Source organism: Amphiura filiformis, chromosome 8 (genome assembly GCF_039555335.1).
Source record: "Amphiura filiformis chromosome 8, Afil_fr2py, whole genome shotgun sequence".
Taxonomy (NCBI): domain Eukaryota; kingdom Metazoa; phylum Echinodermata; class Ophiuroidea; order Amphilepidida; family Amphiuridae; genus Amphiura; species Amphiura filiformis.
Window position 1 is genome coordinate 5797003 of NC_092635.1, and position 13518 is coordinate 5810520.

The window sequence follows — 13518 nt, forward strand, 5'->3', positions numbered from 1 at the left end:
ATCTACAGAGTGAGTTGATTGATGTCTTACCTATTTCACACTGTTGTCCAGAGTAACCAGTCATACAATTACAGGTGTACAATCCTGGTCCACCATAGCTACAAGTCCCACCATTCTCACAAGGTGGGGTAGGGAGCAAGCATGGATCTGCATGATATAAATGATGAATAATAAGAAGTCGTTAAAATGGATCTACAGCCCCCCTTTGTGTCAGATATCTTTTAATGAAGAAAGGGGAGAACTATAAGCTTCTCCCTGGCAGGGTGTGGGACAATGCAAGACACAATTTCAAACATTATTCTGCTCTCTAAATTTATTATATGTCAGTTTGCCTGAGTTTGATCTAGTCAAACATCTTTTACTTTACAAGCTGGTATTTATCTATTTAAAATACATTTTATTTTAGATAATTATTAATAAATTATATCTGACAAATCATATTAATATCTAACACTTGTTCAATATGAGAAAAAAAGAACAGAAATGGTTCGAATTCATTATCGCTTCTTTTTAAATTTGGTTAATAATGAAAAAAAGAAAGAAAGAAAATGTATCCAGATTGAGCAATTTGTCAGTTATTCAAGGTGAAAAAAACCAACTTACATGACTAACTATAATTACCTCTGTAGAACACATCAATACATATGTACCTTTTTGGCTTAATAAAAATCTTGAATTCTAACCTTAACATTATTAATGATCCTAAGCCTAAATCTTGTATAGTGCGAAAAGATTCTAAATTCGCATCATGTGTACTTACTTAGATCAGTGCAAATTGCTCCAATGTATGGTGGTATACAGGCACAGGTGAATGTAGAACCAGATGACAGACATTGTCCGCTATTTTGACATGGACTTGGATCACACACATTCACAACTAGAGGAGAAAAGATAGAATTGTTTCATTTTTTCTCCACTAAGAACACATCGATAAAAATGAGTACTTAAAGTGGTACTACACCCCTTGATAAATTTGTGACTATTTTTGCATGTTTCTCAAAAAATTATAACACACTGGTAACAAAAGTTATGTATAGGCTCTATTATAGGGGCAAGGAATCCAGTTACTACACTGGAATTTCAGTGACTCAAGACAAGCGGTCTTTATGATAAGAAAAGAGGTACCACTAGAATGTACCTCATTTCTTAACATATATAATGAACCACTTGTCTTGAATCACTGAAATTTTAGTGAAGTAATTGGAATTCTTGCCCCTATGATATATACAACTTTTGTTACCAGTGTGTAGTTATTTTTTTGAGAAAAATGCGAAATTAGTCACAATATTTATCAGGGGGTGTAGTACCATCTCAAAGCCTCTAGCAGAGTCTGACCCACTGATAGACTCACACATAAACATGAAGAATGTTCTTATCAATTAAAATGGTCTGACCAATAACAACAAAGGTATATACTGCCTAACAATGATGTGTCACAAAAAATGGACCAAAGTAACATAGTTCAAACAAGACTTCTATCCTTGATATTTTACCCTTGAAATTAAAACTTATTAAGAGATAACTGCAACAGTGGTGATGTTACTGTGTGTAATATTTGGTGATTTTGTCCCACTTTGCTTGTTTTTTTCACATAGAAATATGCATATTTTTGTGACAGCCGTATTGTGAACAGCAGTCTAACTTGCATATTCATAAGTGTGGATTGCTGCATTCATCAGAGAACTACAAGACACAGCGGAATTCTATTGATTTGAAATCTACTAAATCTCTAGTTTAGCTTATTAATGACTTACGTTCTGTTTCACAGTTGAAACCTGTATGAGTATCAGGGCATGAGCAAGTGTAGCCATTGCTGTTTACAGTACATTCACCACCATTTTGACATGGTCCTGAAGCACATGGACTCACTGAAACAGACACAAAAAAATGAGTTAATATTGCATGTTGCTACAAAGAGTAGGATGCAGAAATCATGATTTAAAATTTAAGGTTATGAACTATTTTAAACTGTTGTGATTTGGTAGTTCACAGCATCTCACGAATGGTAGTGAGGTTTGCCAAAAACTGCATTGCTCAATTCATAGCGAGCTTGTAGAAGAATTTAAATATTACAGATATACTTTTATAGGTGCTGCGGTTTTTTTTTTTTTTTGTAAAGAGGGCTGAAACAACAACACTTTTGTAAAACGTACATAACTCATTAACAACAATAAATTAAGCACATTTGCAAAGTATACAATTTGTAGAATGAGTTTGTGCAAAACATCAAGGTGTTATTTTTCAATAATATATTGATCTAGATAATGAAAATCGATTTTTAGGTTGCTTCGACCAACAATACTTCGTCTACCCTTGATCACATTACTTGTACATGTTTACCTTATTATAGTGGGAATTCCAATTGAATGAACGCAGCTTTCAATAGCGTGACAAGTTTTTGCGTACACTGCGCGATGTACGCCAGTGTGTGCGACTGTGCGTGAGTAACGCAGAAGTGAATCCAACCATGGCAACGCATTCGTGATTGGTTAGCATTGTATCCAAGGTCGTGCGTTTGTGTTGTAATTTGAAATACGCAATATACGATCGCGGTTGGATCGAGTACAGCTGCTGGGAGCTGCGTTCATTCAATTGGAATTCCTTATAAGAAACATTTTAAAATTGTTCATTATATATATTTTCACTTTGACATTAGTATAGTGTCAGTGACTTAATTATCAACCCTCCCCAATACACATGTTTCTCTGTACAACTTATTCTTGGCCATTTCAAGAGGAAACCATTTAATACTCTTTAACCTCACAAGCACACCACATTTTAGGTCAATTAGGTGGATTTTGGAAATCTTTCTCTTGACTGTTCCAGGCATCTGTACCTGTAACAGAAATGGATCACACCAGGAACATGCAATAGTATGCATGGTGTGCAAATATGGCGCTAGTATTGAATGATTCTGAAGTAATTATTTGTCACGAACTTCTGCATTTATGCTGGTTTCATACTTTCTGCCGCTTGACGCTAAGAAGCGTGGCGCTTCATCATGCTGCTTGTATTGACTCTGAAAGCCAATGTTGCCATTCTGCACCGCTCCAAAATCGTAATTTGTTCTCATATGTCAGAGAGGCACCACTCCAAATCGACTTGAATTCAACTCCTAGCGATGCGGCCACTTGGACAAAGCGGTGGAGAGATAGATATATCGGCTTGCCGCTAGGATTTTGGTGCGACTGCGCAGTGAAGCAAAATCATTGTATGTGTGGTAATGAGTGGCAGGAAAGTATGAAACCAGCATTACAAAGTAAACATCATACATCAACATTAAAGTGCAAAACATCTGATTAAAGTGTGATCTTGTACATGGTAGAGTGGAATAAACAATTTTTCCTATCCCAATTTGCTGAAATGTATACTGCCATGCTAGTATACTTACAAAAGTCACTACAAGTTGGCCCTGCAAATGGTGTAATACAAAAGCATACAGCAGAACCTCCAGCAACCTGGCAAATGCCACCGTTTACACATGGACTAGGCTCGCAAACATTAACTGATGAATCAAGAAAAAATAACCAAAAATCAACATTATAAATGAGTCTCTGAAACCAGGTAGTTTACCAACACCAGTAATGCAGCATGCAAATCATAAACCTCATAAACATATTATTATGAGAATATGCAAAACCAAGAAGGATAGCAAATGCACAGGAAAAGAATTATAGCATAAAGGCACTATATTGGCCTAAATAAGAATCAAGAGCATTTCTTACAACTGCACAAAAGCACTCTTAGCAAACAAGAATGTGTGTTTATGTAATATAGCAGGCAAGAATCTATACATTGCAAATTTAAGTAAGCAAGACAGAGAGTAAGTACTAAATAAGAAAGGTGTAATAGTTTTTTGGACAGGGTTATCATGAGATAGGGGTTATGGTCATCAGAATTATGATCAGAATTACATTTATGTATATTGCAGCAAACTTTGGTTTTAGTTAAGTATTGTGACCAGGGTTATTATAGCCAGGATCAGGATTAAGATAAGAATCCGGGATGGGGTTATGTTTGGGATCATGGTGTGTAAAGCTTTGATAATAAAAACATTTGAAGGAAAAAACCTTTAGTTTAGAAGAAACTATAAGTATGGGTATAGATAGGGAAATGACACCCAGACTCGATTGAACTACCATCAAAAAGATCCACCTGGGTTTCCTGTAACATTGCATAGTATAAGAAATCCCCAAAGCCAGCACAGACAGCAAGCAACAAAACAAGTATACACAGTAGCATCCCAGATATTACATGGCAAATATTAGCAAGAGCTTCAGATGTATACAGATAAGATTTATTGGGAACAGGAGAAAATGAAATAATTTCGGAGGAACATATCACATGGGTACACACAGTACGCCACCGACAGTCAGATACCTCGATCATCATGAAGTCTGATGGATGGTGTTAGACTTAATGTAGCAAAGATTTTGTTCCAGTATTCAAATTAATTTAAAACTAACACAGTACTGTTGTGCAAAATATGTCTGATGTAACTTTGAGCATAGTGATCATAGCACTCCTGCCGCCTCCATGATATCATAATGTTACATAGTTTTGGGATTGTTTCCTAGAAACAATGTCTTCTAGACATACATACAATTTGTGTGAAAAAAATAGCACATTTTGTGAATTGTGCAAAAAGAATAGCAAATTTCAAGGTGTTATGGTGTGCTAAATGGTAAAAAAAACTCACATTTTGGTAAAATTTAGAATGAAATATATTAATTGCATGGACCAAATCAAATTGCAAAGAGAAAGCAAAATTGTGCAGCTAGATTTTGAATCACAAAAATTTTGGGCCCTAAGATTAATAAAATAATGTCCTTTAAAAGATAGGAAATGAAATTCACATGTACATGCAAGAGGCTATAGCTCATATGTACAGGTACATTTATCTGGCACCTCACATCAATCACAGCTAATTGTTTCTTACCAGGTATAGCACAATTGGTACCAGTGTACATGGGTGGGCATGTACATGTAAAAGTCCTTCTATCAGGTGAGTTTGCACACTGGCCACCATTATGACAGGGTGTAAAACTACATGGGTCTAAATATACAAGGGAGTGATTGGGGTGAGATGTTAGAAAAGTGGGTTAGTTTTGTTAAATATGTGCATGGTTATCACAAACTTAATACATACATGATTAGCAGTATTATACAGGAAAATTGCATAACAATATCTAGACTCTTATAAAGCTGTATTTACACTCAATCCGGGGGTCACTCAAGTATGATAGTGTATGCATGCGTGACCAAATCTTTTTGAAACACCCCCTAAACGAGTTTTACCCTGCCAGCAAATTTAGCCCCTTAATAAAGTTATTTAATATAGAATTTACCCCTTATGAGTTTTGGGTGGTAAAAATGAAAATGTACCCTTTTTGGACAAGTAATTACCAAATATTTTTTTTTAGTAATTACCAAATATCTGAAAAGGTACCTACCCTGAACAAGTTGTTCAGTTTCAGAAAACTATACCCTTATTCTTGTTTTTTAGACCCTAAATGCATCACTCGCGTAACTGGCCTTACATAAAAAAACACCTCTTTTTACTTGTTTTTTTGGTCACACATGCGTACAGACCATTTATGTGAGTGCCCCCCCCCCCCCGGCACACAGGTAAACGTGATAAGTATTTGATTTGTGACCAATGAAATATATAGAGTATTTTCTGCTGGTATGAGAACTGATTGGTTACAAACAGTTATTCATCACTTGCCCACTGAGTATAAAAAATTCAACTTCATATAGATTGGGAGGTGTGGTCTAACCTAACTATTGTAAGACAACTATTATACAGAGGTGATTTTAAGGAAAGGTTGTTAATATCGGCTAAGATTGCTTTCTTGGTGTATGATTAATATAACGAGCAATTGTTTAATGTGTAGCTGATTAGATCAAAGACCCTTTCTCTGTAGGGCCTTTCAGATGGTTTTATATGACATTGGATGGCTTTGAGTGTGACACTAGAATATACCGCATGAGTTCGACCGAGCCGAAGGAAAGTTCGATATTTTCACGACTCATGCAGTATATTCTTGTATCACTTGAAAATAAGCCATCCAATATTATTACTATTATATAATATGAAGCTTTTTCGATGCTTTATGAGAGCCTAAGTATCAAACTAAACATGTTGGTGCCATTTGGAAACCAGCCGTTTAGTTTAAAGGTGAACCTCATTGAAAATAAAGTTATATATCAATGGAAAGCTTATGATGTCAGGATACTAAAAATTATTTTTTGCGATTTTTTTGATGGCCAATAAAGCTGAAAAATTAAAAAATGAATGAATTTTTGGTCTTTTTAAGGCGCCAAAAAGCACCCAAATCAATCGTCTATGACCTTGGGAATGCTCGTGACGTAAGCTCAGGGTTCGCAGTCACGTGATCCTACTCGAAACATGTAAACAAGACTTGCTTCCTGTACATTGCAAGCTGCCCGGCAAGTCTGATTTTCACAATAAAGCTTGAAATTAGAGGAATCTTCAAGTTGCTGGCTCCTTCTATATATATTAGAAATAATAGAATTATTGTCAATACATACATTTTCCTAAATTTTGACAAAATCAGTCATAACTGGCTGGGTATAACTGGGTAATTGAGTTTGAATTTCGCTGGGATCAATCCCATGCGCAAATGCTTGCTGCTACCGTTCATGTCATGGACTGAATAAACATGATCGAATAACAAATTAAATACTTGTTTGTGACATTCCCTATCCTTGATTCATTTTAAAATATCTGATTAAAAAAAATATCGTCTTGCAGTAATAAAAAAATTAATAAAAACCGCCGATTTCATCAAATCCAGCCCATATAAAGGTTTTCATATTTAGCGCATTGCGGTAATAAATTCTTTCCACACAATCGCGATTGAAAGAAACAGATACTCGGCCTGATTTATTATAAAATAAATACAATTTAGGCTTAGTAGACCATTATTTGATGGAATTCTGAAATCTGAATAAAATTAAAATATTGTCACTTGTGTCACGATTCTTTAATGATAGTACAATCAGTGTACGGTACTGAAAAAGTGAAACATTCATGTTTTATGGATTACCGAATACGATCGTAAATTGCTAGCACTGCTGAAGAAATTGAAGGGACGGATATGCACAAACACAGCGACTCGCCTCGGCTTCATCCTCAGCACTTGCGCGTGTGTCTCATGGGGTGTTTCAGCAGATTTGATCAATCGTTCCCTTATATTTGGAACATTTACAGGAATAAATTTTGCTGATGAAGTAGCAATAAGTTGGAAATATCAGAATGTCAATATCAAATCGGTCATTTTGTCTGCAAGTACAGTACAGTCGCGGATACTGAACACTTTCGGCGTAGTGAGACTCAGTCAGTCACTGAGCTCATCTCGTATGTATCTATATACGTGTTCGCCTATCATACATGACCGGCCATGACCGGTTGTAAAGCTAAGAAATAATTACAAAATCCTGTACATGTACCTTATTCTATTCCTTCATTTTCTCATTGTGATAAGTTCATCTCAACTTGGTGTGACGATCTGAACTGGTAGCACTAGCAGTTATTTTTTGCAATCTGTTTTCTTTCCGGTTCTTCGGCGAATCTCCACTCTTCGTGCTTTACTGTAATATTCCCTATGCAAATCGTGGATGGCTTGGCCTATCCCAAATCACCCCGGCCAACACTTTTCCCATTTTTTATTTCCACACACTTTATTCAGGAACTTCATTCTTGATTTGATCATGATATTTCCTTCATGTTATTCTTATTTTATTGAAGACATTTTTCATGTAAGGTAAGTTGACAATGACTGAATTCGTGCATTGGCCCGATGCATGCCACAGTAATACACGGACATTGTGTTTACAATCAAACCCGGAAGTAACTGTGTGTCCCTGAGCTGACGTCATCAACGAAAGCGCCCAATTTGAACGATTTCGTTTTGTAATTTAGGGGGGGTGCCAATATCCAATCTTTGCATGGAGATTATGTCTACCCTGGTACGCTATGCAAATAAAAAATATTCTTTTCTGCTTCCTGACATCATAAGCTTTCCATTGATATATAACTTTATTTTCAATGAGGTTCACCTTTAATAATTTTTATCATGTTTACCAAACTGCATTTACTTAATCAATTTGGCCTCTTCATGCACACAGGTATGCCTCAAACGTGTTGCGAGTTGCGTGCACCAACAAATTTGAGTGCCCGTTCAGTATCAAAATATCTTACATAGTATTACTGTGCAGTATTAAAAATTTGTGGTATAGCTAAAAGCTTCATATTTTATAATAATGTATTATGTAGGGAGCCGTGACAGGGTAAATTGCTAGGGTAGCAAAATTACTGTAGGAGGGGGTCCTCTTAGCGATTGTCCAAGGGGAGAGTCTCTTGGTAGGTATTTATCATATGAAGTATCATTATACTTTGGGATTTAGGGTCTTTGGAAAGCTTTCTATAACAATGAATAATAGTATTTTTGATTTGATTTGTTCGGGTTTTGACAACCCTGGATAACCCAAGAAAGCCTCTATTGAAGCTTATTTTCATTGGGGTCCATTTGAACACCGGGACGGGTTGGGAACAGTCAGGGGTTAACACCCTACTCTTTTCGAAACTGGCTGCGAGATACATGTACAGGTATGGCTCTCTGTACACGGGACCGACGGCTTAACGTCCCCTCCGAAGGACGGAGTACTTTCATGATTCATTTACCCAATTCTAAATGAACCACGGGGAGAGTGGAAGTCTGAATTTAATCTACAGAAGTTGCCAATTAATTTCAGACTTTTTTTTTTTCCAAGTCAATATCCCATCAAATTGCCACCGCCGGCAATCTAACCCGGTACCTTATTCACTAAAGGCAAGTACCCTAACCATTGCGCCACGCTCTCCTAGTATTTTCCCTCATTATGACAATGACTGCCCATTGCTCTCTTCCAGCATATTATTACATCCATAAATATATGCATTCTAGATGATGTTAGTACACCTCAAATACCAAACAGCTTACATGCAGGATATATCTCTGAATATTCTGAATAGGTAGATAGATATAGTTAAATAAATATTAAACTGTTCAAATGGACTTACTATGGTGGCTACAGCTACAACCTATCAAGGACCTATGATGCCACGTATTGCCACCATCAAAAAAGTTCTTCAATGATGCTCCCTTTAGGCCTGATGATACATTTTCGGTGAGATGAAATATTGTAGCCAGTATAAATAGTAATTCCAGATGAACAGTTGAAATATTTATTTTACGATACATAAGTGGTTCCCAAACCGCGGGTCACTTCCAAAAGGGGTTGCGGGATATCACTGCATGTGCATTAAAGTGCAGGGCACCATCATATAGAGGCCGTCAGCGTGACGTCATATGCCGCCATCTTGTGGGTACACGCTGCGATGGTCTTTCGATCTCCATGCGTGAACAGCAAAATCACCGCGTTGATGCGTGATAACAGCTGCGTGGCAAGCTGCGCCCTGCACGTAGTGTCCGACGCATGAACACGCAGATCATTTGTACCCACAAGATGGCGAAAGGCTGACGGCCTCTATTGGTCATAAAACCATATTTTGACCCATGTTAGCTTTATAATTGCAAATTTCCACGTGCGACGGTTAAGTCAATCTGGGAGCCCGTCAGCAAAGCGACTTGAAAATTGTGCTCCTTTGGAAATTATGCACGGTATATTTGATATTTGTGCTACGCTGTGAGTCTTGCTAAATTTTTCTTATAAATTTTGGGAAAAAAAAAATTGGGGAGCCCTGCTATCTATGCAGGACAGGACATAGGAAGAGATTTGGGAGTAGTATCCTTCTTACCTATAGTTTCACAATGTGTCCCACTGAAGGCATCATGACACAAGCATGTGTAGCCATCTGCTGTTCCTTGACATGTACCGCCATTTTGACAGGTAACACTTAAACATGGATCCTCTGAAAGGACAAAAAGATCAAAGAAACTATTTGTAAATATAAAAGTCTTGTGTGATATGTTTATGACACCTCTATAAATCGTCATTATTATAGACCACTTGACATCACTGTTTATCAACAAAGGCGAGGGACTCGTCTATCGATATGCTCGAACGAGCCGCTACACTGTTCAATGGCTTTCCTGACTATATGAAATGTGGCGAGCGATTTAAAATGCACGTGCCCTTAGCAGACTACGATGGGTACGCACACTGCAGGGCAAAGAACAATTGAAATTGCCATAATGCGCGCGCATACTGCCGGGCAATGACGTCAGATGCCAAGTGGTCTATAGGTATACTGTACTAGATATTAGTGTTGTAAGAATATAAATAACACCTGTTGATATCAGATCATTAAATGGATTCAGGTAGGCCCTACTGGTGTGTTCTTGTAAGAATAATACACACAATCTAGGTTTGTAACCACATTCCAGTGACAGGCCTATTTATTCCAATAAAAAGGTCCAAAAGCAGATAATTTGTTTTACACTAGGTCCACTTTTTGGTGATGTGGTGTTAAAAAAAAAAAAAAAAAAGAAAAAAGGGAACATTTTTAGCAGGGTTTATAGATCCACTTAAAAAAATAAATCTGCACAAGCTTACTTTTCATTCAATTTTAGATCCATTCTTTGGAAGTCCTGCTCCCCAAATAAATACTGCATACAGGCCTATCCATCGACCACACACCCAGTTGGAATCACTGTGTCATCAAATTCCCTAAGCCTAAATACCTTTATCATGCAGGTCCCATACAGGTGTCACACACAGCAACAACACTTGGTCAATAATGATTGTTTTTAATTATGTGCAAGTTGTATGAAACAATATGCCCCTACTGCCGTGCAGAGGGGTGCGTCAGGGGGTTGCACCTCCCCAAATTTGCAAAAGTATACAAAAAGTCCCAAAATTTAAGAAAATCTGGTTTTTTTACTGTTTTTTGGTCAAAAAAGGTCCAAATTTGGAGGAAAAAGTCCACTTTTCACAAAATTGCCCCCCTTTGGAAAAAAGTCAGCACCCCCAAATAAAAAATGCGTACGGGCCTGTGTGTGGGTGTTCATATGTTTGTTATGATCTTACCATAAGTTTGACAGCGTACTCCAGTAAATGATGCTGGACATTCACAGGCGTACACATAAGAACCCGATGAGATAGTTGTTCGACATGTCCCACCGTTACCACAAGGCGAGGATAGGCAGGGATTAACTAGTAGGGGAACATAAAAGGATGGGTAGAAAGTTATTTATGAACATGAGATGAGATAAAATTATTGGGGAAAACAAAGACTGCAATTATGGAAAAGATTCAGGATTGGATCACAGCTAGGTCTGGTGGAGGCAGCAGGGGTGGATCCAGGAATTTTCAATGCTACAGGTTTATAATAATCCACACTGCATAAACCAACTTATTGGCTTAAAATGGACCCCCCCATGGACATGTTGAAACCAGTTATTGGATTTGGTAGGGCAATGCAGAGTAAAGAAGGGGTGGTCTAGGATTACTGCAGAGCATATAAAATGGGGAAATAATCATGTTATATGATATGTAAGCGAGGTAAATGCATTACAACATTGTATCCCAGCTAACATTGATGTGTCATATGTTTCATGAAATTATGGCAGATAGAATAATGCATGACAACTGGATGGACAGCCTGGTACTAGCACAGGACATATTGCATCATCAAAAGGGTACATGTAGGGGGAGTTAAATGAATTTGGGATATTTTGAGATCATACAAATATACAGATTGACAGCTAGATCATTAGTGTTAATAGTGGCAAGGATGAAGATTGAAGAGTGTGGATTAATATTCATAAAATGTATAACAAGAATATATCTTATTAGTAATGTGACATGATGAAAAGGAAAAAGTGCAAAGCTTAAAAACATATGCATATGTTGTGAATGAAATTCATGTATGACATCAGGAAGATATAATACACTTTATTAACAACTGTGAATATTAAACAATTCTTCTGCCTTATGAAATTTAAGGCAAATTTAACATAAAAATCATCCTTTTTTTATGTAAAATATCAACAAGTTGTTTTGCCAAATTAAACAATATAGCTGGTCTTGCTTTTTTTCCCTCAATTAAACTTTGACTTTATACCACATGGTGTACTAAATAAGATGGATTCTAACCCATAGAATCCCTCCCATCATAGTTACACCACTGAATTACCACACACCTTCAGTTTCACAGTTGTTTCCAGTATAAGATGAGAGACAGTTACATGTATATGAGTCAGATGTAAGGATACATTCACCATCATTAAGACATGGGTTAGAATCACATGGAGCTGTAAGGTACAATAGACAGGTGTATATATGCATGGTGTGAAAGTGAAAAGTGAAGTCACAAATCTACATAATTGGGCTATATTCCGTTGAAATCCATACACCCACTACAGAAATCCATATACCCACTATAGAAGACATTATCTTAATCTATCACACATGGAGTGCACATTTCAAATGGGGTTACCTGAATGGGTGACACCATTTGTAATCTACAATCCACATGGAAGATCATGTCTTCCATGGATTTCAACAACTGCAATAGCTCATTATTTCATAAAATAAGGCAAGTGAGGTTACTTGGTCTAGCAATGAGGAGCCGGCTCATATATACATCACTGGCAAAATTGTGACAAAGAATTATAATTGTGACAAAGAAATGCCAGACTGAAATTCATTTCTGTGCCACACTGCAGGATGAGAACAAAATCTGTCTCATCTTTGTACATAATTGACTTCAATGCATTTTTGTAAAATTTATATTCCAGATTTGAGACTTATTAGATATATGATTACCAAAATGAGAAGGAAGTTATTTCAATGTAGTTACTGCATACTGATGAATAGCAGCCAACTATAAACCACATCCCTATGTATTATGCGGACTATAGAGGGCGATATTATTGAATCTTTAAAACCACCTGTTTTTGCCTGGTTGCTAACCATGATTAGTGTAAGGCATTCCAGAAGTTAATGGACAATTTATAGCAATCTGGGGATTCATCAGTAAATGGTTTTCACAATGACATTATTTACCAAGTGAAAGTTAAAGTGATACATGTTATTGTGCAAATAGAAGAGAATAATAGAAAGATACAATGATAATGGAAGAGAGTAAGAAAGAGACAATCGACACCAAATATACTTGATCTAGATGATCAATGAAAGCTTGGCATTATAGTTAATGCTACTGGTTTGAATATTAATAATATCAGATTGGGAAGAACTTTAACATGAAAAAAAAACCCAAATGATGGATGATATTTTAAAGCAAACAAGTTTAATGTACTCACCTATTGTTTCACAATTGAAGCCTGCATACCCATTGGGACACATGCATACATAACCCAGCACTGTATCTATAGGTGTACATGTGCCACCATTTTGACATGTACCTGTTGCACAAACTGTGATCAAAGTAATATAAAAAGGTTTAGAAGTTTTGGCATTTTTCAATTCATAAAATTCAATACATATGGTGATATGGGGTGTTATGGGTCTTGTTGTTTTGGTAAG

The 13518-nt window shown here is 36.7% G+C and overlaps 1 protein-coding gene across 1 annotated transcript in view; it reads right to left on the reverse strand.

Annotated features, from left to right (window-relative positions):
• LOC140158541 (uncharacterized) overlaps window positions 1-13518 on the reverse strand; it is a 51640-nt gene that overhangs the window by 9450 nt on the left and 28672 nt on the right. Inside the window, exons 13-21 of the mRNA XM_072181663.1 lie at window positions 13296-13409; window positions 12174-12284; window positions 11059-11184; window positions 9827-9940; window positions 4940-5056; window positions 3392-3505; window positions 1755-1868; window positions 761-877; window positions 31-147 (exon numbers count right to left, since the gene is read on the reverse strand). Of these exons, the coding sequence (XP_072037764.1) occupies window positions 31-147; window positions 761-877; window positions 1755-1868; window positions 3392-3505; window positions 4940-5056; window positions 9827-9940; window positions 11059-11184; window positions 12174-12284; window positions 13296-13409 (1044 nt within the window). The remainder of the gene's footprint in view (window positions 1-30; window positions 148-760; window positions 878-1754; window positions 1869-3391; window positions 3506-4939; window positions 5057-9826; window positions 9941-11058; window positions 11185-12173; window positions 12285-13295; window positions 13410-13518) is intronic.